Source organism: Schistocerca americana, chromosome 3 (genome assembly GCF_021461395.2).
Source record: "Schistocerca americana isolate TAMUIC-IGC-003095 chromosome 3, iqSchAmer2.1, whole genome shotgun sequence".
Lineage (NCBI taxonomy): Eukaryota > Metazoa > Arthropoda > Insecta > Orthoptera > Acrididae > Schistocerca > Schistocerca americana.
This window is the reverse complement of record NC_060121.1, coordinates 767,631,740-767,658,839: the sequence shown is the minus strand read 5'-3', so window position 1 is coordinate 767,658,839 and position 27,100 is coordinate 767,631,740. Positions and strand designations below refer to the sequence as shown.

General features: G+C 42.4%; 1 protein-coding gene across 1 annotated transcript in view; it reads left to right on the top strand.

The window, feature by feature from the left end:
• Positions 1-27,100, top strand: part of LOC124606384 (UDP-glycosyltransferase UGT5-like) — a 61,036-nt gene that overhangs the window by 9,208 nt on the left and 24,728 nt on the right. The window contains exons 3-4 of the mRNA XM_047138365.1: positions 23,343-23,421; positions 24,838-25,060. Of these exons, the coding sequence (XP_046994321.1) occupies positions 23,343-23,421; positions 24,838-25,060 (302 nt within the window). The remainder of the gene's footprint in view (positions 1-23,342; positions 23,422-24,837; positions 25,061-27,100) is intronic.

Genomic DNA, 27,100 nt, shown 5'->3' with positions numbered 1-27,100 from the left:
TGTCTGTTGGGTTCTCTGGTATAGTTATTCTAGGGTTGAGGAGACTATCAAAATACGTGCGCCATCTTTCGCATATTCCCTTCCCTTCACTTATTACATTCCCTGTCTCATCTTTTATTAAGCTTGTTTTGCTACCAAAAGGCTTCCGTGCCGCATTCACCTCTCTATGATTTTCTTATTTCATTTTTGCTTCTCACGAGCTCCATTTCTTTGACACTTGCTTTCATCCATTCTCTCTTTTTTCTTTGCTGAGTCCTCTTTTCAATCCTCCGTTTTTCTTTGTATTCTTCTACTATCCTCTTCGTACAGTGTGATCGCAGTTTCCTTCTATATGCTTTGTTCTTTTCTTCAGTTACTATTTCGCATTTAGTATCAAACCATGATGACCTTACTTGTCTTGTCCAGATTCCAAATACAGTAAAATCGATAAGGATTCCAAATCATTTTGTGTATTTTTCTTCGCGTTGTAAGTCTCAGTGTAAGACATGTAATGCTAAGAGACGAAGACGATTGGTACAACTTTATCGACAGCAACATAATACTTCTAAAAATACCTTTAGGGTGTATTTCAAGAAGTAGCTTACTAGCTGATACAAAGTAGTGTCACACTTTTAAAATGCACGGAAGTTGGGTCGTATCCAATGATACGACTTTGGTCAGATAGCACGCTGAGCACGACGGTGGTCGATTTGTGCACTTAGTGACAAATGAAAAAAATGTATGAGACAATAGATGGATAAAAATATGGAACACAGCGACAAATGCATGCTTAAACATAAATGCAGATGCCAGACAACCCTGTAAGTTGCACTGTTGTATTTGACCAAGAATAGAACCTGTGCAATGTCCTCAGTGCATTTCAAGTGTCACTCGTGTTCTGTGTCGTAGTGAGTGCATTACGTCGAAGCTAAGTGAGCTCGAATGTAGGCAAATTGTTGGTGCTCGTATGCTTCCGCAACCAAGGTACCTGAAATGTTTGCTTTACAAGAGGCGCCATATCGCAAACAGGGAAAGCGGAAAAACACCAACCGCCAAGTCACAACGCAGACGAAAATGTGTGTGGAGTGATTTTGGCAGACGATCATTGAAGAGTATTGTGAGGAGAAGTAAGAGGACGATAGCTGCAAATGTCACTGCACAACTGAATGTTGCGCTCGCGAACACTGTGAGCACCAAAACGACACGAAGAGAGCTCCATAACAAAGGAATTTCAGGACAAGCTGGGATTCCAAAAGCATTAATCACTGACGTAAATTCCCGTAACAGGAAAATGTTGTGCCGAATCCATAAAATCCTGACTAGAGAGCAATGGAAGAAAGTTATTTTCTCGGATAAGTCTAATTTCATACTACTTCCACCTTCTGACCGAGCTTACGTTCCAAGAGTGAAACGTGGCGGGTGTCTGGTGATGATTTGGGCATTTCAATGGTATTTCATAGGCCCCTTAGGACTCCGCAATGTCATATTACTGCCAAGGCTGACGTGACCATTTTGGCTGTTCAGATCCATCCCATGGTACAATGTTTGCTCTCGAGTGGTGATGCTGTGTTGCAAGACGACAAAGCCCATGTCAACACAGCTCACGTCGTCTGGGACTGATACGATGAGCACGAGGATGAAATGTCACATCTCCCCTGGCCACTACTGTCACCAGATCTCAATATTACTCAGACTTTGTGGTCTACTTTGGGGAAAGGGTGCGTTATCACTGTGCACCTCCATCATTGTTACCTGAACTGCCACTGTTTTGTTCTACGAATGGTATACGATTCCCTTGAAAACCGTACAGGATCTGTATTTATCCATTCCGAGACGACTGGAAACCCTTTTGAATGCTAAAGTTTTCCTACATCGTATTATGGACGATAATGTGCTTTTAGTGTTTCCCCGACAGATGCTGAAACTGGTAGCAATTGCGGATTTGACATCAAAGAACTTCCTTTATGTGGTGCAGCATTAATCCGTGACGAAGCTGGTAGTTTGACCGAAATTGGTTTCTCATGAATAAATAAACATTACACCAGTTTTTGGTGTATCTATAATGCCATTCTATAAATGTACAAATCTTTCCACATTTAGAACCTCCTCCAGTTGCTTTCCCAACGGTTAGATGTGATCCAATAGATTTCGTATGCCTCTATGGCAGACTGACGCAAGCGAAAACAGATTTCCTTAAAAAAGGTATAGCATGATGGCAACACTGTCTTATAGCTTAGAATTAAATATATATGAATCGTATATTTGGAACACAGCTGGCGGTTTTGAAAACAAAGAAAGCTGACCTGGCGAGTCGGTTCAGATAGATCGAAGGTTGTCTGTGTAACCTTTCTCTTTACATTACCCTGAACTGTCTAACAAAATATATGTCATTGCTATTCCAACAAACGTCCGTTTGAATTGTGTTGGCATTATGGAAAATGAAAAACAGGCTAACTTTCCGAGGTAAAAGGAGAAATTAAGTCTTTAAGTGACAAAAGGTTTTTCCAGCATCACAGTGAAATACATGTCAGCATTTACTCTTTGAGAATAGCAATGAATATCATGCATTTTTAATTTTATCACGGGATATAAGATATTAAGTAGTCATACCAATGAACTAATAGAAAAAAAACTGTACTTGGTAATTCCAGTTGTTTACCAGTGGTATATAGAACTACCAGTGTCACTTAAAGGGTGACGTACAGATATCGCTGAAAGTAGTCGATAAGATACGCAACACTCTTTACGTAGACCAATATTTACGGAACTGTCCCTGCTTTTCTGTAGTTCTCGAATGACAAATAAGAAAAACATAAAACTACTTCGCACTTAAAATAGTCATACTAAAAAGGTTTCATTGAGCCTCTACAGGTAAAAGAAAGCAAGTTGCTCGCAAAAAGCACAAAAAGTTTCAGTAGTCAGCCAAGCTAGAAGGTGTCGTAACTTTGGAAACATCTCAAACTCAGAATGAGATTTTCACTCTGCAGCGGAGTGTGCGCTGATATGAAACTTCCTGGCAGATTAAAACTGTGTGCCGGACCGAGACTCGAACTCGGGACCTTTGCCTTTCGCGGGCAAGTGCTCTAGCAACTGAGCTACCCAAGCACGACTCACGCCCCGTCCCCGCGAAAGGCAAAGGTCCCGAGTTCGAGTCTCGGCCCGGCACACAGTTTTAATCTGCCAGGAAGTTTCATATCAGCGCACACTCCGCTGCAGAGTGAAAATCTCATTCTGGAAACATCATATATTGGTTTATCCATCCTGTTGTCTCGCAGTATCACTTCACTCAAGAGCTACATTTACATACACACTTTTGTAAACACTTCAGAGATGTTGCTGTAATAGGTGTGATCAAAGATGAATTTATTATAAGTGCCAGAGATCGAATTATTAAACAATTGACACATGCAGGGAATAACTTTGGAATAGATCTTTAAAACCACTGAAATAACCGTGGCTTGCGAGATCTGTTTGTTCGTTTAACATAATTTTTTATTTTATGAAGCTGTATCTCCAGTTGTTCTAACAGATTTAGTTCCTTATCATTGGCTTCATTATGCAGTACTACCAAACTGTTTTCTAGGCTGTTGACGATATGTTTCGTTTCCAACATATGTTGTGCAATAACTGATTTTTTGGTGTTGTTGAGCTTGAAAGCATTTACGCGTTCTTGGAAACGGGTTTTGAAGTTTCTGCCTGTTTTCCTCACATAGTAGGCAGGACAATGGGACATGATAGTTTGCACGCTCCACTGTTGTTGAAATTTTGTGATTTTAGGCTATGGACGATTAAGTTTCCTAACTTATTATTAGTTGACACCGCAGCTGTTACATTTTTTTTTTTGTAGGGTTAGCGACTTTTTATGATACGGCGTCCAGGTATGGGATACTGGCAAATATTTTCTCTTCTTTCACAGTGTGGCCATTTGTTTTACTTTTGTGCATTTGCCTGTCTAAATTGCCAGTTGTTTTGGCTGTGTAATCATTGGTTATGGCAATGTTTTTTATTGTATCTAGCTCATTCCTGAGGGTGTTTTCTTCTAAATCAAGAGAGTGTACTTTGTGTAGCATGGACGTAAATGCAGCATGGTCCTGTGTGGTGGGTTAGCATTATGAACTGTCCAGTGTCATGTCTGTATATTTGTGTTTTCTGTGAATGCTGAACTTACGTTTTTGTTGGTGGTTGGTAATTTTGAGATCCAGTAGATTTATGGTTTTGTTGTCCTCATGTTCTATTGTGAATTTTAGGCTTTTGTAGCAAGGGCTGTTTTATGAATGTCTTCAAGTTAATACGGCGTGTTTCTCTTGTATTTACACAGCGCGAATTGTCAATACGAAGCAGGTGGTGTCTCCTGCGGTTGTTTGGTACAGCCTCTTGCGGTTTATGATGGTTGCTTTTATAAACAAAATTTCTTGGCATTAGTTATATTATTTTCTGCAGTTTTGTTCCTTTTACTTCTTTCCACGATTGTATCTGGAGATTGAAACAGCTCATATTACGCGTCGACACATATAAGTCTCCTTATGTTATGATTATAAAAATGTTTGAGTTATTTTGCTGTCGAAATCACTTGCCGTCGGATTGAATTTTTATGACAGGACAGGAGGACAGGCTTACACCGAAGATACACGTGTCGAATCATCGAAATCCCTAGTCGTATGCCTGCTGACATGTGTCCTGTCAAAACTTATGCTCTTTCTGACCATTAGTTCTCACCAGAATAACAAAATATTGACTACAAATTTCTTCTAAATGTTAAAAGGAACACTGGAAGTTTAAATGAACATTGATGTTTAAATGAACACTGGATTTTATTGTTCATTAGGTTCAAGCAATAAAATACTGTGTGCCTAATGGCAGCCCATACTGAAATTACTTTCACTGGCAATAGTTTATATTTTAGCATGTTTATTTTTTTAATCCCATATAGCTTTAAAATGCATTGGCGTGAATCCACCTGCACTCATTAAATCGAGAACGTCTCAGTCAATTAAAAGTCCGTCTAATCTCTCGTGGTGACTTTTATTAATTGTTTATACTCGAATCGTTACTAAATTTTCACCACTGTTTAATTAAATTCGCCACCAACTGTTGTGGCAAAATATTCCATGCTCGAAGCAATGGGCCTTCTCACAGTACGTTCATCACATACTGCGGTACAAGTGGTAATACAACTCAAACTGCCTCTATATATTGCTTTCTCATAAACATTATAAATCACTTCCCCATCACTCCACGATCTAACGAACCCATCTTACTGCATGTCACTATAACACACACTTTTATGATACAAACTATCTAAAATCCTTTATTACAATTTTTCTAAAATACGACAGATATCCTGTCATAGAAAATGATACAATAATTAACAGAAAGAATACATGTGGCGCATTAATGTGCACTGTTTACCTTCTGATTTAACTGCGGCAGTTAGTTTTTGAGTATCGTGCGACGTTTTTGAATTATGACAATTGTTTAAATGATAAACTTGTCATGATGAGAAATGTATTTAATTCTTGAAAAATATGAATATTTCATTACATTGTCTTAGAAGTATCTTGAACCTACTAGACGCTGTTTTCTGTTTGTGCAGTGAAATTAACCTATACGATAAACTGTTTATTATTTGACGAAAACTCGCAAAATCAGCATATTCTCCGTGCGTTTAGGGTCCAAGGACAAGAATCACAGAGAGAGCATTTCTACCACAAGAATCTTCTTTTAGATATCTTCTTATACAGATATAATGTAGACAGAATACTAGAAACCAAGCGTCCGACCAGTCCTTCTCACATAGGTATAGCTGTCAATATTTATACTCTTCGAATCTACGCCATTTATGCTTTCTTAGCAGCAGTCCCCATTACTACCTCGTTAGCTGGTCGTTGAATGCTGGGACATCCAATCGTCCAAGTTGCTTTCGCCTTGCTCTCCACATATCTCTGTCAAACTGTACTGGCTCGCATACACTTCTTTGGCAGAGTCCCACAACACCGCAGCCACTCTCTCCGATGGGGCGTTACTGACATCTAATGTTATCTAATGTTATGCTATCAAAAGTTACGATCTTTTTTTTAAATTTCACTCATTGCTGACACGATTCGTGCATTATCGGCCAACGTGCTGCTTTTAGACGAAGCAACTCATGGTATATTTATAATGTGATCATTTAAGTATGTATTAATTACTTTTATGTCCCTCTAACTCGTCATTTGTGAAGTACAGAAAAGTAGTTATAGCTCCGTAAATATTGGTTTGCGTCAAGAAAGAAAAACACTGCATAACGTTTCGTTCCTCTCAGCATTATCTCTTCGCTGATTGATTTTCCATAGGCGTCTTAAAGTCACACTGTATGAAAGATTCACTATGTATTCAAACATTTGCAAAGTTCTCTTTCGCAGGAACTGATGACTTCACATTGAAGTATGTTCCACAACAGATTTTACTAGCAGTTATTACAGGTGCTGCCCCTCTGAGAACCGTTCTTCCCCGCCTCCTTCCACTACCACGGTGGCATGGAGTAGCAGAAAATGCTTACTTTCTAGTCTGTCTACATTTTCCACTACTCAGTAGTTTCATCATAACATTAATACATGAACATGAAAATTGAAGTACCGATTTTTAATATTAATTATACAAGGAGACCAATGAAACTTAACATAATTCGGTATGTCATTTGCCATAGATCAGCACGAAGTAAAAATCGTGTGCACTTAACAATTAAGAATGGTAAAAGGAAGTTGGTACTTCCATATTCATAACAGCTTTGATGATATCTTCTTTATCACGCGTTAAGATCTCTAATTCGCGAACATCGAGAATTGAATTGCTACCAACTTCTGCTCTGCGCACCCATTAGGTGCTATGGTGGAAATGACACAGGAAAGTAACAATGTTTAATGGAAACGTATTCTAGGGACTTTCATGCCCACATCGTTAATTTACGGTAACACACACGTATCGGGCAGCAACAATACGACAATTGCTAGGTCGATGATGTCAGTACTGGAAATCAAAATATTGTAGTTACTATGTTTGTAAATAACGTTATATATTTACGTCGTTGTTTCACTTACTTTTCTGTAGGGGTAACTGTGCTAATTTGCCGGCGTACCAGAAAATTTAAAGCATGGTAATTTTTATTTCTTTATTTTGAGTAACCATGACATCCGACTTCCATTATTGCATGGAAACTACATAAACTATATTTGTTTTAGGCTATGCCTAGAAGGAGATCGCTAAGGGGTCAGACCGAAGGACAAAGAGCTAGAAAGATGCAATATTTGTGTAAATGAAGTAACAGGAATAACGTTGGCATTGATAATGAAAATTCGATGTTGTTTTGTAAGATACGTTTAAATGTTCACTGGACGTAATTACAAATAACCATACATGCGCTTTGATGAATTAACGGTGCAGGTTTTTTTTGCAGTTCAAAACAATTAATATCTGAGGTACAATATGTGGTACAACAGTATTCACATTGTGTTCTCGTAAGGAAAAAGCTAATTTCCACTACAGAAGCGAGGTTGCTGAGGGCGATGACACTGCAAGACTGTTATTCGCAACAGAAAAACAGGGCATATACATTTTTAACGAGGGTAAATACACTCCTGGAAATTGAAATAAGAACACCGTGAATTCATTGTCCAGGAAGGGGAAACTTTATTGACACATTCCTGGGGTCAGATACATCACATGATCACACTGACAGAACCACAGGCACATAGACACAGGCAACAGAGCATGCACAATGTCGGCACTAGTACAGTGTATATCCACCTTTCGCAGCAATGCAGGCTGCTATTCTCCCATGGAGACGATCGTAGAGATGCTGGATGTAGTCCTGTGGAACGGCTTGCCATGCCATTTCCACCTGGCGCCTCAGTTGGACCAGCGTTCGTGCTGGACGTGCAGACCGCGTGAGACGACGCTTCATCCAGTCCCAAACATGCTCAATGGGGGACAGATCCGGAGATCTTGCTGGCCAGGGTAGTTGACTTACACCTTCTAGAGCACGTTGGGTGGCACGGGATACATGCGGACGTGCATTGTCCTGTTGGAACAGCAAGTTCCCTTGCCGGTCTAGGAATGGTAGAACGATGGGTTCGATGACGGTTTGGATGTACCGTGCACTATTCAGTGTCCCCTCGACGATCACCAGTGGTGTACGGCCAGTGTAGGAGATCGCTCCCCACACCATGATGCCGGGTGTTGGCCCTGTGTGCCTCGGTCGTATGCAGTCCTGATTGTGGCGCTCACCTGCACGGCGCCAAACACGCATACGACCATCATTGGCACCAAGGCAGAAGCGACTCTCATCGCTGAAGACGACACGTCTCCATTCGTCCCTCCATTCACGCCTGTCGCGACACCACTGGAGGCGGGCTGCACGATGTTGGGGCGTGAGCGGAAGACGGCCTAACGGTGTGCGGGACCGTAGCCCAGCTTCATGGAGACAGTTGCGAATGGTCCTCGCCGATACCCCAGGAGCAACAGTGTCCCTAATTTGCTGGGAAGTGGCGGTGCGGTCCCCTACGGCACTGCGTAGGATCCTACGGTCTTGGCGTGCATCCGTGCGTCGCTGCGGTCCGGTCCCAGGTCGACGGGCACGTGCACCTTCCGCCGACCACTGGCGACAACATCGATGTACTGTGGAGACCTCACGCCCCACGTGTTGAGCAATTCGGCGGTACGTCCACCCGGCCTCCCGCATGCCCACTATACGCCCTCGCTCAAAGTCCGTCAACTGCACATACGGTTCACGTCCACGCTGTCGCGGCATGCTACCAGTGTTAAAGATTGCGATGGAGCTCCGTATGCCACGGCAAACTGGCTGACACTGACGGCGGCGGTGCACAAATGCTGCGCAGCTAGCGCCATTCGACGGCCAACACCGCGGTTCCTGGTGTGTCCGCTGTGCCGTGCGTGTGATCATTGCTTGTACAGCCCTCTCGCAGTGTCCGGAGCAAGTATGGTGGGTCTGACACACCGGTGTCAATGTGTTCTTTTTTCCATTTCCAAGAGTGTATAAACCATGTTTCAGTATACGTACATGTATCCAAAATATTAAGGGTGCTGTTTCCTTATTTAACGGCTCTTTTAATTGCACTGAACAGCCATTTCAAATTTGAATATATATCAGGACGGATAACTTACGCGGGCACTCAAAATCAGTTGTAATGAGCCTAAAATAATTTTCGAGAAACACTTTGAATAGGAAACATCTCAGATTAACAACGAAGTCATGGCACTAATTGACAAGTTTCTTGTTTAGAGCGATTAGGGAACATTGATCGATTGACAACAAAATAAAAGCAGGAGTGTAACAACGGTTTAGAATGCTTCAGATAACTAAATAAAGTATTCAGTATGGGCTGTGTCTAACACTGGACGTTTGCAATCAGTGTATATTACAAGGTTTGACTCGTGGCGGAAAGATGAGGACATTTTATACAGAAATCTTCAAGAAATGAGGATTGCACATCGTGAAATACTAGGCCTTACAGGAAAATAAACAAATGAATCAAACAACATACAGCAACGGGAAACGTAATTATGTCTGTCTGGGGAATGGAATACGGAAATTTTAACCAGAGTAATACAAAGTAAGTGGAAGAAGGAGGTTCTTCACTGTATTCTAGCAGATGAGAGAACACCGAGACGACGCCATAATGGCAGGCAAATGGATAGTACTGCAGGAATAATAGTTACCCGTTGCTGCATTTCTTCAGCGTCTTATATTAATTTCCTCGTTTAGTCCCCACCTGTCTGACATCTTCAGTCCGACTCTATTCTGTGCAAGCTTCTTCATCTCTACGTAACTACCGCAGCCGACATCCATTTGAATCTGCTTACTGTATTCATCCCGGTTGTCTCCGTCTACAATTTTTACCCCCCACACCTCCCTCCGTTAATAAACTCACGATTCCTCCACATTAGGCATCAGTCCTCCGTTCTTGTATCCCAACCCTCCTACCCTCCTCAACGTCCAATCTTTTTCCCCTGCAGGTCTTTCCCAACGCAAGACCTTCCAGTTTTAGTCACAGTGAAGTACTCCTTTTAAGATCTACAACTACATCTACATTGATAATCCGCAAGCCCCCGTGCAGTGCGTGGCGGAGGGTGTCCTGCACCGCTACTAGTCATTTTCTTTTCTGTTCCACTCCAAATAGAGCGAGGGAAAAACGACTGTCTATATGCCTCCGTATGATCCCTAATTTCTCGTATCTTATCTTTCTGGTCCTTACGTGCAATGTCTGTTGGTGGCAATAGAATCGTTCGGCAGTCAGCTTCAAATGCCGGTTCTTTAAATTCTCTCAGTCGTATTTCTCGAAAAGAACGCCGCCTTCCCTCTAGGGATTCTCGTTTGAGTTCCTGAAGCATCTCCGTAATACTTGCGTGTTGTTCGAACCTAGCGGTAACAAATCTAACAGTGCGCCTCTGAATTTCTTCGATTTCTTGCTTCAATCCGACCTGATACGGGTCTCAAAACACCTGAACAGTACTCAAGAATAGGTCGCACCGACGTCCTATATACGTTCTCCTATACAGGTGAACCACTCTTTCTTAGAATTCTCCCAATAAACCATTCGCCTTACCTACCACAGTTAGCACATGATCATTCCATCTCATATCGCTTTGCAACGTTACGCCCAGATATTTAAGTGACTTGACTGTGTCAAGCCGGACACCAGTAATACTGTAACCGAACATTACAGGTTTGATCTTCCTACTCATCCGCATTAAAATTTTTCCACATCTAGGGCTAGTTGCCATTCGTCACATCAACTGGAAATTTTGTGTAAGATGGGTTGTACTTGTATCTTCTTACACTTCGACACCTCTTCGTACACCGCAGCGTCATCAGTAAACAACCGCAGATTGCTGCTGCCCCCCCCCCCTCCCCCACTCCCTTTCCGCCAAATCATTTATGTATACAGAAAACAACAGCGGTCGTATCACACTTACTTTGTATTACTCTGGTTAAAATTTCCGTATTCCATTCCCCAGACAGACATAATTACGTTTCCTGTTGCTGTATGTTGTTTGATTCATTTGTTTATTTTCCTGTAAGGCCTAGTATTTCACGATGTGCAATCCTCATTTCTTGAAGATTTCTGTATAAAATGTCCTCATCTTTCCGCCACGAGTCAAACCTTGTAATATACACTGGGGCACTCCTGATTATACCCTTGTCTCTGATGAACACTTGCCGTCGAGGGCAACATAATTGGTTCTATTATTTAAGAAGACGTCAAGTCACTCACGTACCTGAGAACTTACTCCATACGCTCGTACCTTCGTTAACGGCATGCAATGGGGCACGGTGTCAAATGCTTTATAGAAATCTAGAAATAGGGAATGTGCCTGTTACCCTTCATCCATACTTCACAGTATATCAGTTGAGAAAAAGACAAGCTGAGTTTCGCAAGAGCGATGCTTTCTAAAACCATGCTGATTCGTGGACATTAGCTTCTCAGTCTCAAAAAAGTTTATTACATTCGAACTGAGAATATATTCAAGTATTCTGCTGCAAACAGAAGTTAGGGATGTTGGTCTGTAATTTTGCGGGTTCGTTCTTTTACCCTTCTTATATACTGGAGTCGCCTGTGCCTTTTCCAGTCGCTTGGGATGTCATGCTCGGCGAGAGACTCACGGTAAATGGAAGCTAGGTCAGGGGTCAATGCCGTAGAGAACTGTTCGTAAAACCGAACTGGGATGCCATCAGGACCTGGTGATTTATTTGCTTTCAAATCATTCAGTTGTTTCTCTGTCCCAGGGAAGCTTATTATTGTGTCGTCTATACGGAAATCTGTCCGATGATCAAATGATGGTATGTTTGTACGATTCTCCTGTGCGAACGACTTCTTGAACGTGAAATTTAAAACTTCGACTTCCGTTTTACTATCTTCAATTACCACTCCAAACTGATCAACAAGGGACTGAATGGAAGCCATAGACCCGCTTAGCGATTTTGCATAAGACCATAATTTCCTCGGGTTCTCTGCCAGGTCTTTTGCTAAGTTGTGACGGTATATCTTTTCACAGACGCCCGAATCTCTTCTAGCTTTCGCTTGTCGTCATTTGTGTGTCCGCTTTTGAACCGAGAGTACAACAGCCTCTGCTTCCTCAACATCCTCCGAATTTCATTATAAAACCATGGTGGGTGTTTTCCATCCTATATCCACTTACTAGGCTCAAAATTCTCTATGTCACGATTCACAATTTGCTTAATCTTTGCCCATAATATTAGAGGAACTAAGTGATCCCAATTCACTATCTAAGTGAGATACTAATAACTCCTAGCCTTCTTGACTGATTTATTAATTTTCGTAATCATAGTTGCTATAATGACATGTTCGCTAATCCCCGTTTCTATACTCACACTGTCGATAAAGTCCGGCCTATTTGTAGCTACAAGATCTAAGACATTTCCATTGCATGTGGGCTGACGAGCTAGCTGCTCAAGACAGTTCTCAGAAAACTCGTTCAAAAGTATTTCGCATGATTGTCTGTCTGTAACCCCCAGCAATGAAACCATAGACATTCCAGTCTATAATCGGTAGCCTCCAACTAGTATTGCATGATCTGGTGATTAACGTTCTATTGGCCCTAGACTTTCTTTGAATGATTAGAACTTGGTTGGTTGAGTTGGGGGGAGGAGACCAAACTGCGAGGTCATCGGCCTCATCGGATTAGAGAAGGATGGGGAAGGAAGTCGGCCGTGCCCTTTCCAAGGAACCATCCCGGCATTTGCCTTAAGCGATTTATGGAAATCACGGAAAACCTAAATCAGGATGGCCGGTCGCGGGATTGAACCGTCGTCCTCGCGAATGCGAGTCCAGTGCGCTAACCATTGCGCCACCTCGCTCGGTAATGACTAGAACTGTCACAGCAGAATCGGGTGGAAGGTAAAAACACCAATCAATCACGTTGCTTTCATTTACAACTGTTATACGTGACCAGATAACATGATTGTCTCACTCACCTTCGATCTCACTAGAGACAATATTTTTGTCAAGTGCAATGTACACTACCCCCTCCCCATAGTCTCTAATCTATCCTTCCGATATACGTTCCACTACTCGCTAAATATCTCTGAGTTTTCCACTTTGGGTTTCAGCCATCTCTCAGTCCCAATAAAAATTTGAGTGCGAGAACTTTCCTGGAGAGCAGTAAATCCGGGAACTTCATTACGAATACTTCTACAATTTACATAAAATTATGACAGTCGAAGTGTCTATTCTGAACGCCGTTTGACTCCCGTTGCTACATATCGACTGGCAAGTGTTCGTCAGAGCACCTCAGACCACTGCCTAGCCTAAAACACCTTCATGTGCAGTCTACAAGTACTCTGCTACCTGAGTAGCTGCTTCCTTTGTGTAGTGCATCCCTGACTAATGAAGGGTAGTCCTACAAATCCCCACACGATAACACGGGTCTATAAATCCTCAGCGGAAACCGTCAGAGCGTCGACGAAACCTTTGGTCGAGACCCTTGTAGTGTAACGACGTAAGTTCTTTATAAATGATTTTCGTTTGGCATATGACCATGTGTAGATTTCGTCACCTACGTCAGTTACAACCCACTTCAAAATTATTTATATTCTTTTTAAATTGTCTCAGAATGGTTCTTGAACGAAACTGTAAAACATCATTTGAGTCTTAAGCGCAGAATTACGTCACTCGGGCCAATTGCTTTGCGTAAACTTTTTCAATTTTAGATGTCGTTTGTTTCTCCTCAGAAATTATATTGATACACGTTATCTGATTTAATCGATATTAGAACCACATTGAATAAACTTTTGAAATTCAAAGTTGCGATGAACGCTGTCAAAATTCAATAATCTTGTCAAATACACTCCAGGAAATTGAAATAAGAACACCGTGAATTCATTGTCCCAGGAAGGGGAAACTTTATTGACACATTCCTGGGGTCAGATACATCACATGATCACATTGACAGAACCACAGGCACATAGACACAGGCAACAGAGCATGCACAATGTCGGCACTAGTACAGTGTATATCCACCTTTCGCAGCAATGCAGGCTGCTATTCTCCCATGGAGACGATCGTAGAGATGCTGGATGTAGTCCTGTGGAACGGCTTGCCATGCCATTTCCACCTGGCGCCTCAGTTGGACCAGCGTTCGTGCTGGACGTGCAGACCGCGTGAGACGACGCTTCATCCAGTCCCAAACATGCTCAATGGGGGACAGATCCGGAGATCTTGCTGGCCAGGGTAGTTGACTTACACCTTCTAGAGCACGTTGGGTGGCACGGGATACATGCGGACGTGCATTGTCCTGTTGGAACAGCAAGTTCCCTTGCCGGTCTAGGAATGGTAGAACGATGGGTTCGATGACGATTTGGATGTACCGTGCACTATTCAGTGTCCCCTCGACGATCACCAGTGGTGTACGGCCAGTGTAGGAGATCGCTCCCCACACCATGATGCCGGGTGTTGGCCCTGTGTGCCTCGGTCGTATGCAGTCCTGATTGTGGCGCTCACCTGCACGGCGCCAAACACGCATACGACCATCATTGGCACCAAGGCAGAAGCGACTCTCATCGCTGAAGACGACACGTCTCCATTCGTCCCTCCATTCACGCCTGTCGCGACACCACTGGAGGCGGGCTGCACGATGTTGGGGCGTGAGCGGAAGACGGCCTAACGGTGTGCGGGACCGTAGCCCAGCTTCATGGAGACGGTTGCGAATGGTCCTCGCCGATACCCCAGGAGCAACAGTGTCCCTAATTTGCTGGGAAGTGGCGGTGCGGTCCCCTACGGCACTGCGTAGGATCCTACGGTCTTGACGTGCATCCGTGCGTCGCTGCGGTCCGGTCCCAGGTCGACGGGCACGTGCACCTTCCGCCGACCTCTGGCGACAACATCGATGTACTGTGGAGACCTCACGCCCCACGTGTTGAGCAATTCGGCGGTACGTCCACCCGGCCTCCCGCATGCCCACTATACGCCCTCGCTCAAAGTCCGTCAACTGCACATACGGTTCACGTCCACGCTGTCGCGGCATGCTACCAGTGTTAAAGACTGCGATGGAGCTCCGTATGCCACGGCAAACTGGCTGACACTGACGGCGGCGGTGCACAAATGTTGCGCAGCTAGCGCCATTCGACGGCCAACACCGCGGTTCCTGGTGTGTCCGCTGTGCCGTGCGTGTGATCATTGCTTGTGCAGCCCTCTCGCAGTGTCCGGAGCAAGTATGGTGGGTCTGACACACCGGTGCCAATGTGTTCTTTTTTCCATTTCCAGGAGTGTATATTATTAACTCATTCACATAATTCCTCATAAATAAATCCTCAGAACACGTATTTCAACTTTAGTAGCATCCACTAGTTTATTATCTTCGTACATACAGAAGTGAATCTGAGCCTTGACGAGACAGAACTAACATTTTCAATAAGATTAAACTTCCTATGATGTCATTGTTGTACAAAACATTACAGATTTTCATTTAATTTATTTTTTTAGAAGCACGACGCAACAACTCGGTTCCACGATCTTCTGTTGCTCTTTGGCTGTTGACTCGCGACGTATAGTGGCCAGCAATTTTCTCTCTGGTCCCGGTAGCGAAGATGCTGTCTCCGTTCGTTGCGCCGCCCTCTCCGTACATGAAACATAAAAAAATACAAAAACTTTAGACAATTCACAACCATTACAAAATATTACAAAAATACATAAACAAAACTAAATTAAACTTATATTCACCTGCAAACTGGGCTGACACTGGTGGATGGGTGACGCTTCAATTTCGTCCCACTACATACCCCACCCACAAGCTCAGTTTGTCAGGTTCTAACCGAAAATAAAACTTTTTCTATATACCATATTTAACTGTTAATACATTTTCCTCACATTTTACGTAATCTAGAGTCCTTGCTCTTAGAAAGATTTAATTCTTTTACTGCGATATTGTTGTGACTATTTGTCATTTACTCTTAATTGTGCTATTATGGTAATTCATAACCGAATATATGGAGATTACTCCTTTTCATTTAATAGTTGCTAGTAAATACTAATTTAGTACGTTCTTTAACGTTGTTACATTAGAACAGAGCGTTCAAATTGTGATAGATTAGTTTCAGTTTTATTCATTTACTAGAGTTATTCTTTCCAAAAATGTATATTACTAATAAGTTTCTCACAATAACTAATAGTACTATTTACTTTACGTCATTCTTTTCCCTAATGCCTTATTTATGCCTGAGGTCAAGAAGAAATCAAGCAAAACTTTCTTTAGAATCTCGGCACGGGTTTCCTTACCTTTGGACACTTTGTTGGGTAATGGCAATTTATTTAGGAGAAACAAGCGAGAGAGCCCCGTTTGGTGTGTTCTACATTAACACTATTACAAATCTCTATTAAAGGCACTCTGCTATGTTCTCGTGAGCCATATAGCTCTGGACGCCCATGGTCCCTAAAATTATTAACCATCCCCTTTGGTTCCTACTATCCGAGTAAATATAAGTTATATAAATTCCTTCTGACATAGTAACAACATTTCTTCCATATAAATCCCCTTTTAGTTATCTTTCTCCTTTTGAAGTATCGGTAGATTATTGTAGAACACTTGTTTAAACTTTCTGTTATTTCTTTAAAATAACACGTAACTATCCCGAAACTTCACACGAATAAACTATGAACGCTCTTCCGTATATAACATCTACTAAATATTAACTTATTTAGGAATGAAGGGTTTCATTTGATCGACACTATATAATCCTTTAATTACACCTGATGAAGGTTCCATAAGAAGTAACGCTTTGGGATGTACAATCTTATGTACAACATATGGACCTTCAAAGATGAAGAAGAATTTTCTACATTCCTTATTGATCATCGAACTTTTAGGATGAGATCGTACTAATACACGATCACCTTTTCTCGTTCGGATGGATAATTCGTAGAATAACATTTTTCTTTCCTTTACATAATACGGTAATCCACTAATTAGGACTCGTATTAGATGACTTTCAATCATTGGTTCTCCAATTAATTTAGCACGGTTTAAATGCCATTCGAAATAATTCCTATAACCTCTCCACCGTTTAGAATATGGAGGAGGGTCTAACAACTCTAAAGTTAAGTGTTGTTGTTTTCCTCTTGACGAATAATTTTGTTTAAACTGCTTAACAAAATCATCCCAGTCCCTAAATTCAGTTCTATGCAGTACTGCCCATTCCGCAGCTTCTGCTTCTAAATGTCCTATTACAAACTGAATCCGTTTTTCATTACTCCATTTAGGAGATAATGATGTTTCAAAAACTTTTATAAAGATTATAGGGTGAAGTTCGCCTCCTGGTTTGAATACAGGAAATCGACTTGCTACATTTGAATTTGTCGTTATATCATCCCAACATTCTGCGATAGACATAGTTGGATTTTGTTTAGATTGCAGAGACGGAGTTGCATCGGATTGGTTTGCCGTGATTTCTTTATTTATATTGTTATCGTCCGAGCTAGCAAACACGATGCGACTGTTGTCTCTGATTACGTTATTACTTCTACTACTTGAAATGTTTTCATTATTATCTAATTCCGATAACCATTTAGTAATTTCCTGTATTCGCATTTCTGTATTGGATACGCGACTGGATAATATCGATTCTTCACTGTGTTCACGATGTGAACGCTCTGAACCTTCGTCAATGTTATCTTTGGAGGTCTCAAGGTTACTGCATATTTCAGTAATTAAAAATTTCATGTTTTCTATTTCAGTATGATCTTTTTCTACTTGATGCGTTAATGTCTCTAATTCTACATTATCTATTGAAGAAATCTCTACAGGTTTAGGAGAGACCTCTTTAATAGATTCTAATAATTCTCTACGAACAGTTTCTGTTTGCATAGAAAATTCATCTCGTAACTTATCGTTATTTTTCTGTATTTCATTTACAACTAAGATATTGACATTACAAATTTTCATTTATTTTATTTTTTTAGAAGCACGACGCAACAACTCGGTTCCAGGATCTTCTGTTGCTCTTTGACTGTCGACCCGCGACGTATAGTGGCCAGCAATTTTCTCTCTGGTCCCGGTAGCGAAGATGCTGTCTCCGTTCGTTACGCCGCCCTCTCCGTACAGGAAACAAAAAAATACAAAAAATTTAGACAATTCACAACCATTACAAAATATTACAAAAATACATAAACAAAACTAAATTAAACTTATATTCACCTGCAAACTGGGCTGACACTGGTAGATGGGTGACGCTTCAATTTCGTCCCACTACATCCTCCACTCGGCCGATCATCATCATCAACATCATCAAAAACAACAACAACAACGTCCCCTCACCTCCAAACCAAAGGACCCCGATCAACTCTGGGAACAATGCTGCAAAATTGCGGGCTCTGCTTGCACCGCGCGCGATATCAGCTGTCTTAACCAGCTCCGCCAGCCACCGGTACGAACAGGATTGCCTCAGAAGTCATGCGACGGGCATAGTTGGTGCCGACGTGAGCAACAATTTGCTGACGACTGCATTCTGGATGCTAGATTGCCGAAGGCAAGGCCCCCTCCACATCTTGGGTAATACCCCTCGACAGCCACATCGAGTGCACATTGGCATTCTTTCCAGCCCTGAACGCTGTCTGCCTAAAATCAGTGTTTTGCATAGTGCTTAATGCTTTAAACCTACTCTCATTGTTTGTGCTTTTATTTTTTATTGTTCCTGCCATAAAATAAAATCGAAGAAAACCATGTTCCTTACATATAAAATCTTCCGTTAATTTCGTCTTTAAAAATTGTTTCACTTGTGAAACCTTCATCTTAGTGTTTTTTTCTGGTTAGTTCCACTTGACCCTTAGCTGAAGACAGGGTTGAATTATCGCTGGCAGCCCACCCCGCCGACATGTGATGATGGGAGTGGCATAACAATAAAGAAAATAAATCACATTTTTCAGGAATACTTTTATTCGACAAGATTAAATAAATTATATATTATTTACTCAAAGAATGAATTTTAAATTTTGCCACTTCTGCATATTTTCAGCGCATTGGAAACACTCAGATTTCTCTGCTCACTTCACTCCTTCCATTAATACTACAGAAAAACAATCACGGGACCAGCACTATCCGTATTTGTAATGAGCAGTAAGTATTCAAAGATCCCGCTTCAGCTATTTCAATGGTATCTTCATCCCCTTCATAGCCCGCATCTCGTGGTCGTGCGGTAGCGTTCTCGCTTCCCACGCCCGGGTTCCCGGGTTCGATTCCCGGCGGGGTCAGGGATTTTCTCTGCCTCGTGATGGCTGGGTGTTGTGTGCTGTCTTTAGGTTAGTTAGGTTTAAGTAGTTCTAAGTTCTAGGGGACTGATGACCATAGATGTTAAGTCCCATAGTGCTCAGAGCCATTTGAACCATCCCCTTCATAACTTAAGCATTTCAAAAAGGAAACGCTCGTCCGTCAAACTACCACCACAGAAGTACCAGTGGATTTTGTATTCTATTAATTTCGCTAGGCCACCAAAGAAATGATCCAATAACCAGATTTCCTTTGCTTTTCAGTGCGGCTTCCTTGGGATATTTGGAGCATGACGATACCGCTCTCACAGCTAATCGCGTTGTGCTGAATCCGTAATTCGACCTGACATTCTCTCCCAACATAGAAAATACGGAACAGTCGGGCACGCATACCTCACAGGAATCAACCAAAAGCTTATCAGTTTTGATTTCCCCACAAACACTTACAATTGTATTAACTGATAACGGGCTGCAACAGCATCATTTTTTATCCTTCTTCGACCACAAACACGCGAATATGGCTCTAACGCACTAGCGAATCCTGTTCAGTAATACGATGTGTCGATCTTACCTTTGCCTACTGTTCTTTTACTAATATAGTGACTGTCAGACGGCGAGATTAAGTGAATTCCCTTCAAAATCCAAACACTGATGGTGAGTCATTGATTCAGATCACTAGCGTAAAGTACAGGTTTACCGTAACAGTCTTCGGGCGCTGAACTAAAAGGCCAATATAAAACGGTAAATGAGATTTTAGAAATTTTGTACCGAAATTTATGCGTTTTATATAGATCTGAATAATTTCAGCGACCGTCTTACGAATTTTATACAGAACACACTCTGTTGCTTCATTCACGTCTAATATCAATATTTGTTTAGTGACGACGTGTATCGGCAACAACCTGCTACCATCAAGCTCCCATCTATTAACCATAAATTATGATTTCTTATGCCAAAGCTGGGATGTTTTTATTTTGTTGTGTTTGAAAGTGAAGTTAGGTGGCAACGCTCTGCAGAGAAATGTTCTATGAGTCACGATCAATTTTTTTAAAAATTTTACGTCACATATGTTCAGTGCAAAAATTTATTACTTACGTATGATGTGAGCATGTATTCCAGTTTTTGGCACACAGAGAACCATACGAAAACGATAACATCGATTGCACTCCCACAGAGCTCCTTTGCTGGAATCAGATATTTGCTGATAAGATGCTGTACTTGACCACGTGGTGTTATGAAATTTCCAAGCAGATTAAAGTGAGATGTATCGAACCCAGAACTTTACTTGAAAACTCCGGGGTCTAACCCCAGTCCGACATACAGTTTTTTCTGCTAGGAATTTTCAAATCGGTGCACACTCGAATCAAAGTGAAAGCTACATTCTGAAAGAAGTATATCACACTTGAACTACAGTACGATAGGCATTAGTGCAAAATAAATGCTTTTTTCTCCCAGAAAACACAATAAAATGTATTTCATATCAACACATTTTTGAAGGAAGGGTTCAAGAAATACACAGCTGTCTACTTTGTTACTGAAAACAAGTTTCCGACGATGAAGAATGTTTTAAAAAATGACATTATTGCTTTCTATCTCGTCATTCAGGAACTCGTTTCTATATTTTGTGCCGTTTACGGATACGTCAAGTTCTTTATATAAATTTTTCTGTTATCCTTTGTCTATTTCATGTAATATATGAAAACCGTTTCAGTATTCAGGATGTTACAAAAAGGTACGGCCAAACTTTCAGGAAACATTCCTCACACACAAATAAAAAAAAGATGTTATGTGGACATGTGTCCGGAAACGCTTAATTTCCATGTTAGAGCTCATTTTAATTTCGTCAGTATGTATTGCACTTCCTCGATTCACCGCCAGTTGGCCCAATTGAAGGAAGGTAATGTTGACTTTGGTGCTTGTGTTGACATGCGACTCATTGCTCTACAGTACTAGCATCAAGCACATCAGTACGTAGCATCAACAGGGTGTTCATCACGAACGTGGTTTTGCAGTCAGTGCAATTTTTACAAATTCGGAGTTGGCAGATGCCCATTTGATGTATGGATTAGCACGAGGCAATAGCCGTGGCGCGGTACGTTTGTATCGAGACAGATTTCCAGAACTAAGGGAGACGTTCGAAGCAATTGATCGGCGTCTTAGGGAGCACGGAACATTCCAGCCTATGACTCGCGACTGGGGAAGACCTAGAACTAAGAGGACACCTGCAGTGGACGAGGCAATTCTTCCTGCAGTTGACGATAACCCTAATGTCAGCGTCAGAGAAGCTGCTGCTGTACAAGGTAACGTTGACCACGTCACTGTAAGGAGAGTGCTACGGGAGAACCAGTTGTTTCCGTACCATGTACAGCGTGTGCAGGCACCATCAGCAGCTGATTGGCCTCCACGGGTACACTTCTGCGAATGGTTCACCCAACAATGTGTCAATCCTCATTTCAGTGCAAATGTTCTCTTTACGGATGAGGCTTCATTCCAACGTGATCAAATTGTAAATTTTCACAATCAACATGTGTGGGCTGACGAGAATCCGCACGCAATTGTGCAATCACGTGATCAACACAGATTTTCTGTGAACGTTTGGGCAGGCATTGTTGGTGATATCTTGATTGGGCCTCATGTTCTTCCACCACGCTCAATGGAGCACGTTATCACGATTTCATACGGGATACTCTACCTGTGCTGCTAGAACATGTGCCTTTACAAGTACGACACAACATGTGGTTCATGCACGATGGAGCTCCTGCACATTTCAGTCGAAGTGTTCGTACGCTTCTAAACAACAGATTCGGTGACCGATGGATTGGTAGAGACGGACCAATTCCATGGCCTCCACGCTCTCCTGACCTCAACCCTCTTGACTTTCATTTATGGGGGCATTTGAAAGCTACGCAACCCCGGTTCCAAATGTAGAGACTCACGTGCTCGTATTGTGGACGGCTGTGATACAATACGCCATTCTCCAGGGCTGCATCAGCGCATCAGGGATTGCATGCGACGGAGGTGGATGCATGTATCCTCGCTAACGGAGGACATTTTGAACATTCCCTGTAACAAAGTGTTTGAAGTCACGCTGGTACGTTCTGTTGCTGTGTGTTTCCATTCCATGATTAATGTGATTCGAAGAGAAGAAATAAAATGAGCTCTAACATGGAAAGTAAACGTTTCCGGACCCATGTCCACATACCATATTTTCTTTCTTTGTGTGTGAGGAATGTTCGCTGAATGTTGGGCGTACCTTTTTGTAACACCCAGTATTTGCTGTCGTGTCAATAACGTGGGTCGCTAATGCTGATTTGAAGTAATTGTTAGTATAGTATGCATTGATGTGTTAACTGTTGCGTTTGTAAATATCTCTGTAAGTTTGGTACTGCAACTCATTTATGTAGTGTTTGACTGGTGTATGTGATGAGCGTATGTGTGTACGTGTGTGTGTGTGTGTGTGTGTGTGTTGTGTGTGTGTGTGTGTGTGTGTGTGTTTGTGTGTATGTGTCTTATTTGGGAGAGTATATTGTAGACTATTATGTCTTCTGAATATGTGGACTATTTTTACAAGAGCTTATGCAAGAGAGATATACATGTTCTGGGTTTCGTTCCGAAGTTCTGTGTGTCAGTTGTCTTTCTGTCGCTTTTACTTTCTGATGAAAGTAGGTAACAACTTTCTTTGTTCTCATTTTTATTTGTTATCTTCTGTTCTAGGTTTGGAGAAAAATTCGATCTGGTGATAATGGAAATTTTCTTATATTTCTGCTACTTTGGTCTCGTTCATAAATTGGGACATCCACCAGTATTTGGCTTCCTTTCGGCTCAAATGACTCCACAGATGCATCGCATGGTGGCTAATCCGATTAACCCTGCATATATCCCAAAACTGATTACTCCCTACGCGGATCAAATGACGCTTTTTGAAAGAGCTGACAACGCGTATCAATAGATGACTGACTGTAGGGACGTCGAAAGACTGATAGAATCTCAAGACGAAATAATGAGAACTCATTTCGGAAGTGAAGATCCTAGCATCGCTGAATTACAATATAATACAAGCCTATTGCTTGCAAGTGGTCATTTCTCTTCCAGCTATCCGTATCCAATACAACCTAATGTGATACAGATGACTGGACTTCATATTAAGGGACCCCAAAAACCACTCCCTCAGGTATGTCTTACAATAGCTCATTCTAGAACGAATATACAGGATGACTCAAAAGAATGGGATATTTTGGAATGTAGATTAATGAATGAGCAAAAATACTTTATACATATTTATTTACGTCAGTGTACAAAAATGAGTATGCCACAAGCATTTTTGTTTCTTCAACATCACTTCCGACATATGAGCTGCCCCTCGGCGCGCGCATTCCTGAATGTTATGCACGGCTCCATCTAACATTTCAGTAGGAATCTTGGAGATTTCCTCTCGTATTCTTGCTTTAAGTTCTTCGGTGGTATCAGGTCGAGTGCGGTAAACAGCGTTCTTAAAGTGGTCCCACGTGAATTTTGCTGAGATGAGCAGTGAAAATTCTGTCTATTGACAAAGCCAGTGAGGTGAAAGTGAGCTTCGTACGGCATCCACATGTTGTTAATGAAACTGTCATCATCGTGCACTTTTGCTAACAAGCGTTCAGCATATTCCAGGATGAATTTTCACTCTACAACGGAGTGTGCGCTGATATGAAACTTCCTGTCAGATTAAAACTGTGTGCCGGACCGAGACTCGAACTCGAGCTGGTTCCGAATTCGAGTCACGGTCCGGTACACAGTTTTAATCTGACAATAAGTTTCCTTCAGCATACTGATTACGCATTAGCAGATCGTTAGGTTGCAGTTGCTCAACGAACTGCAGCTTGTACGGATGGAACTTTAAATCCACTTTCAGTGTTCGTTGAACAGTCGAACGATGCAACTGTAGAGACTCTGCGTGACGTCGAACAACGCACTGTGGGCTTCTCACGAGAACATTTTGCACAGGCTCTATATTATCTCCCGTACAGGCGGTTCGAGGTCTCCCTGCAGATTGCTTCTTCAACACAGAACCAGCCGGCCGAAGTGGCCGTGCGGTTCTAGGCGCTGCAGTCTGGAACCGAGCTACCGCTACGGTCGCAGGTTCGAATCCTGCCTCGGGCATGGATGTGTGTGATGTCCTTAGGTTAGTTAGGTTTAATTAGTTCTAAGTTCTAGGCGACTGATGACCTCAGAAGTTAAGTCGCATAGTGCTCAGAGCCAGCCAACACAGAACCCGTTGTTTCAAAATTGCGGACCAAGGTAACGACTGCGTGCGCGGAGGGAACACGACCATGCAGTCCGATGTTGAAATGACGCCGAAACTCTCTACGCGCGGCCTCCACACTTCCATTCTTGTAATAGGTTTTTGGCGTAAAGGCAAGCTACACACCGTTCCATTACTCTATGTCTACTGTTTCCTGAATGGCAACACAGTGCGAGCAGCATTCTGTATGTCATTCGGCACCACCTACCTCGCAGCGTTGCCACAAGATGTTCCAAAATTTCCCATTCTTTTGAGTCACCCTATATGATGTGCCACCCATAGCGTGAGACGTGACTATCATTTTAGGAGATACAATCTTTCCTGAACGGTGCGAAACACGGATTCATATACTTCAGTCTTGGTTCCAACGTAAAAAGCAGCAGCCTTCCTGTGTTCACACGACAAGCCCTCATGGATGCTTTTTCCGAACTGCCGCAAAGGGTGCTCTGGAAATTCGAGGACGACTCCCTACCAGGGAAGCCAAGCAATGTCATGATTGCAAAGTGGCTACCTCAAGAAGAAGTTTTGGGTAAGTGGTTCCATTATTCCAATATTTTTTAATTTTCACCAGTGTTCACGAAATTATGACACTAAAGAGGAAAATGTAATTAACTTTAGGCGACAATACCGTTACTGACCGTTCTCCCGTCCGGTAAGTCCCCATTCCACGATCCCAGTAGTTGGTGAGGTATGGTCTCGAGGATCGCTGCTTCCTTTCACCTTTCACCAAATGGTCAACGGACACAATGTCATCGATCTCACCGCCAATTACAGAAGCGACACTCATCGGTGAACGCCAAAGAACACCATTTTATATCCAATTTGGCTCTGGTGTTGCACCATGCAAGTGACTTTTGTCTGTGGTATAGTGTCAGCAGTAAGTGGCTCGAGACGCTCAATATATCCGCCCAGCGTCCAGCTATCTGTTCCCGCTGGTTCACCGTGACATTCCGTCTGTAACCTCTGCTGGGATTTCAGCTGTTGTCAGAGCAAGTCGAACAGTTCTGGAAGGATCCATGCATACTCTACCTGTCACACCTTTTTTATGAGTCCATTTCGTCACCATTCATTCAGCAGTGATTCCTCTACAGTCCACCTGTAGTGCTACCGGCGGCCGGTAACAGTTCGACGAATGGAGATTAATAGTCATTTGTGGTCTGTTCATTGCTGCCTTATCTCCATGATGATGTCCCATACTCCGAGGAGCGTAGGGGACGATGCGGGAGACCCGCACCGCTTTACTAGGCAAGGTGGTTTGCCATTGCCTTCCTCTGACCGTATTGGGGATAAATTACGATGATGAAAACGACACAACAACACCCAGTCATCACGAGGCAGAAGAAAATCCTTACCCCGCCGGGAATCGAAACCGGGACCCCACATGCTGGAAGCGGAAACACTACCGCAAGACCACGCACTGCGTACGTATCTCCACAGCCCGCCAGGAATCGAACCCGGGACCCCACATGCTGGAAGCGGAAACGCTACCGCAAGACCACGCACTGCGGACGTATCTCCACAGCGTGAGTACATGACCTTAAGTTTGTATAGGATCTTTCATACATTACGCCATTTTTTTAAACTGTACTAATGAAATAAAAAAATGCATCGATACAAGATTTTTTTTTTTTTTTTTTTTTTTTTTTTTTTTTTTTTTTTTTTTTTTTTTAACGACCTCCACTGTCTCGGCAAGCAGTTACTCTATGAACTTCACAGATATCACTATTGATGTCGTTGATGAGCCGTTGAATTTCTTCCTTCAGTTTGAGAACTGTTTGTGATTTGTTCTCGTAGAAGTTGGACTTCACACAACCCCATAAAAAAAAGGGTCACATGAAGTAAGGTCACACGATTCAAGAGGCTATTCCAATTCACCACGAAGTGAGATCACAATCTGAGAGAATTTTTCATTAGGTAGGGTTATTGTCTCGCTGGATGCGTGGCACGTGGCCCCCTTCTGCTGAAACAACATATTGGATGTAACCACATCGTCCGGAGCAGGCCAGAAGTTGTTTCTGACCATTTCGCGATAACACTCACCATTAACTGTTACCACATTACCGTCGAAATCTTCAAGAAAGAAAAGGCCGATCACACCACCTGCCCGTAAGGCACACCAAACTGTGGTTCGCAGTGTACGCATGTGGCTCTCTTGGACCACCTTTTCTTGACCTCAAATACAGTAATTTTCTCGGTTCACGAACCCAAACAGTTGAGAAAGTGCCTCGCCGCTGAAGATTAATGTTTTTTGCAAAACTGTTGTCCGCTTCTAGTTTTGTGAGAGCCCACTCGGCGAAAGTTCCCGTTTCAGATGATCTGTGGGTTTAAGATATTGCGTCAAATGAATCTTGCATTGGTGCATATGAAGTTCCTTTTCCAAAATTCTTTGCAAAGAGTCTGTCGAAATTCCCAGTTGTTGGCACCCACGTTGAAGCGACTTGTTAGGGCTCACAGGCACACTATTCTACACCATTTCAATGTTTTATTCCGTGCGAACCGTACGGTTTCGTCCGGGTGATTTTACGGTTGCAAAGGACCCACAAAACTGTTAATGCTATAGGGGCATTGT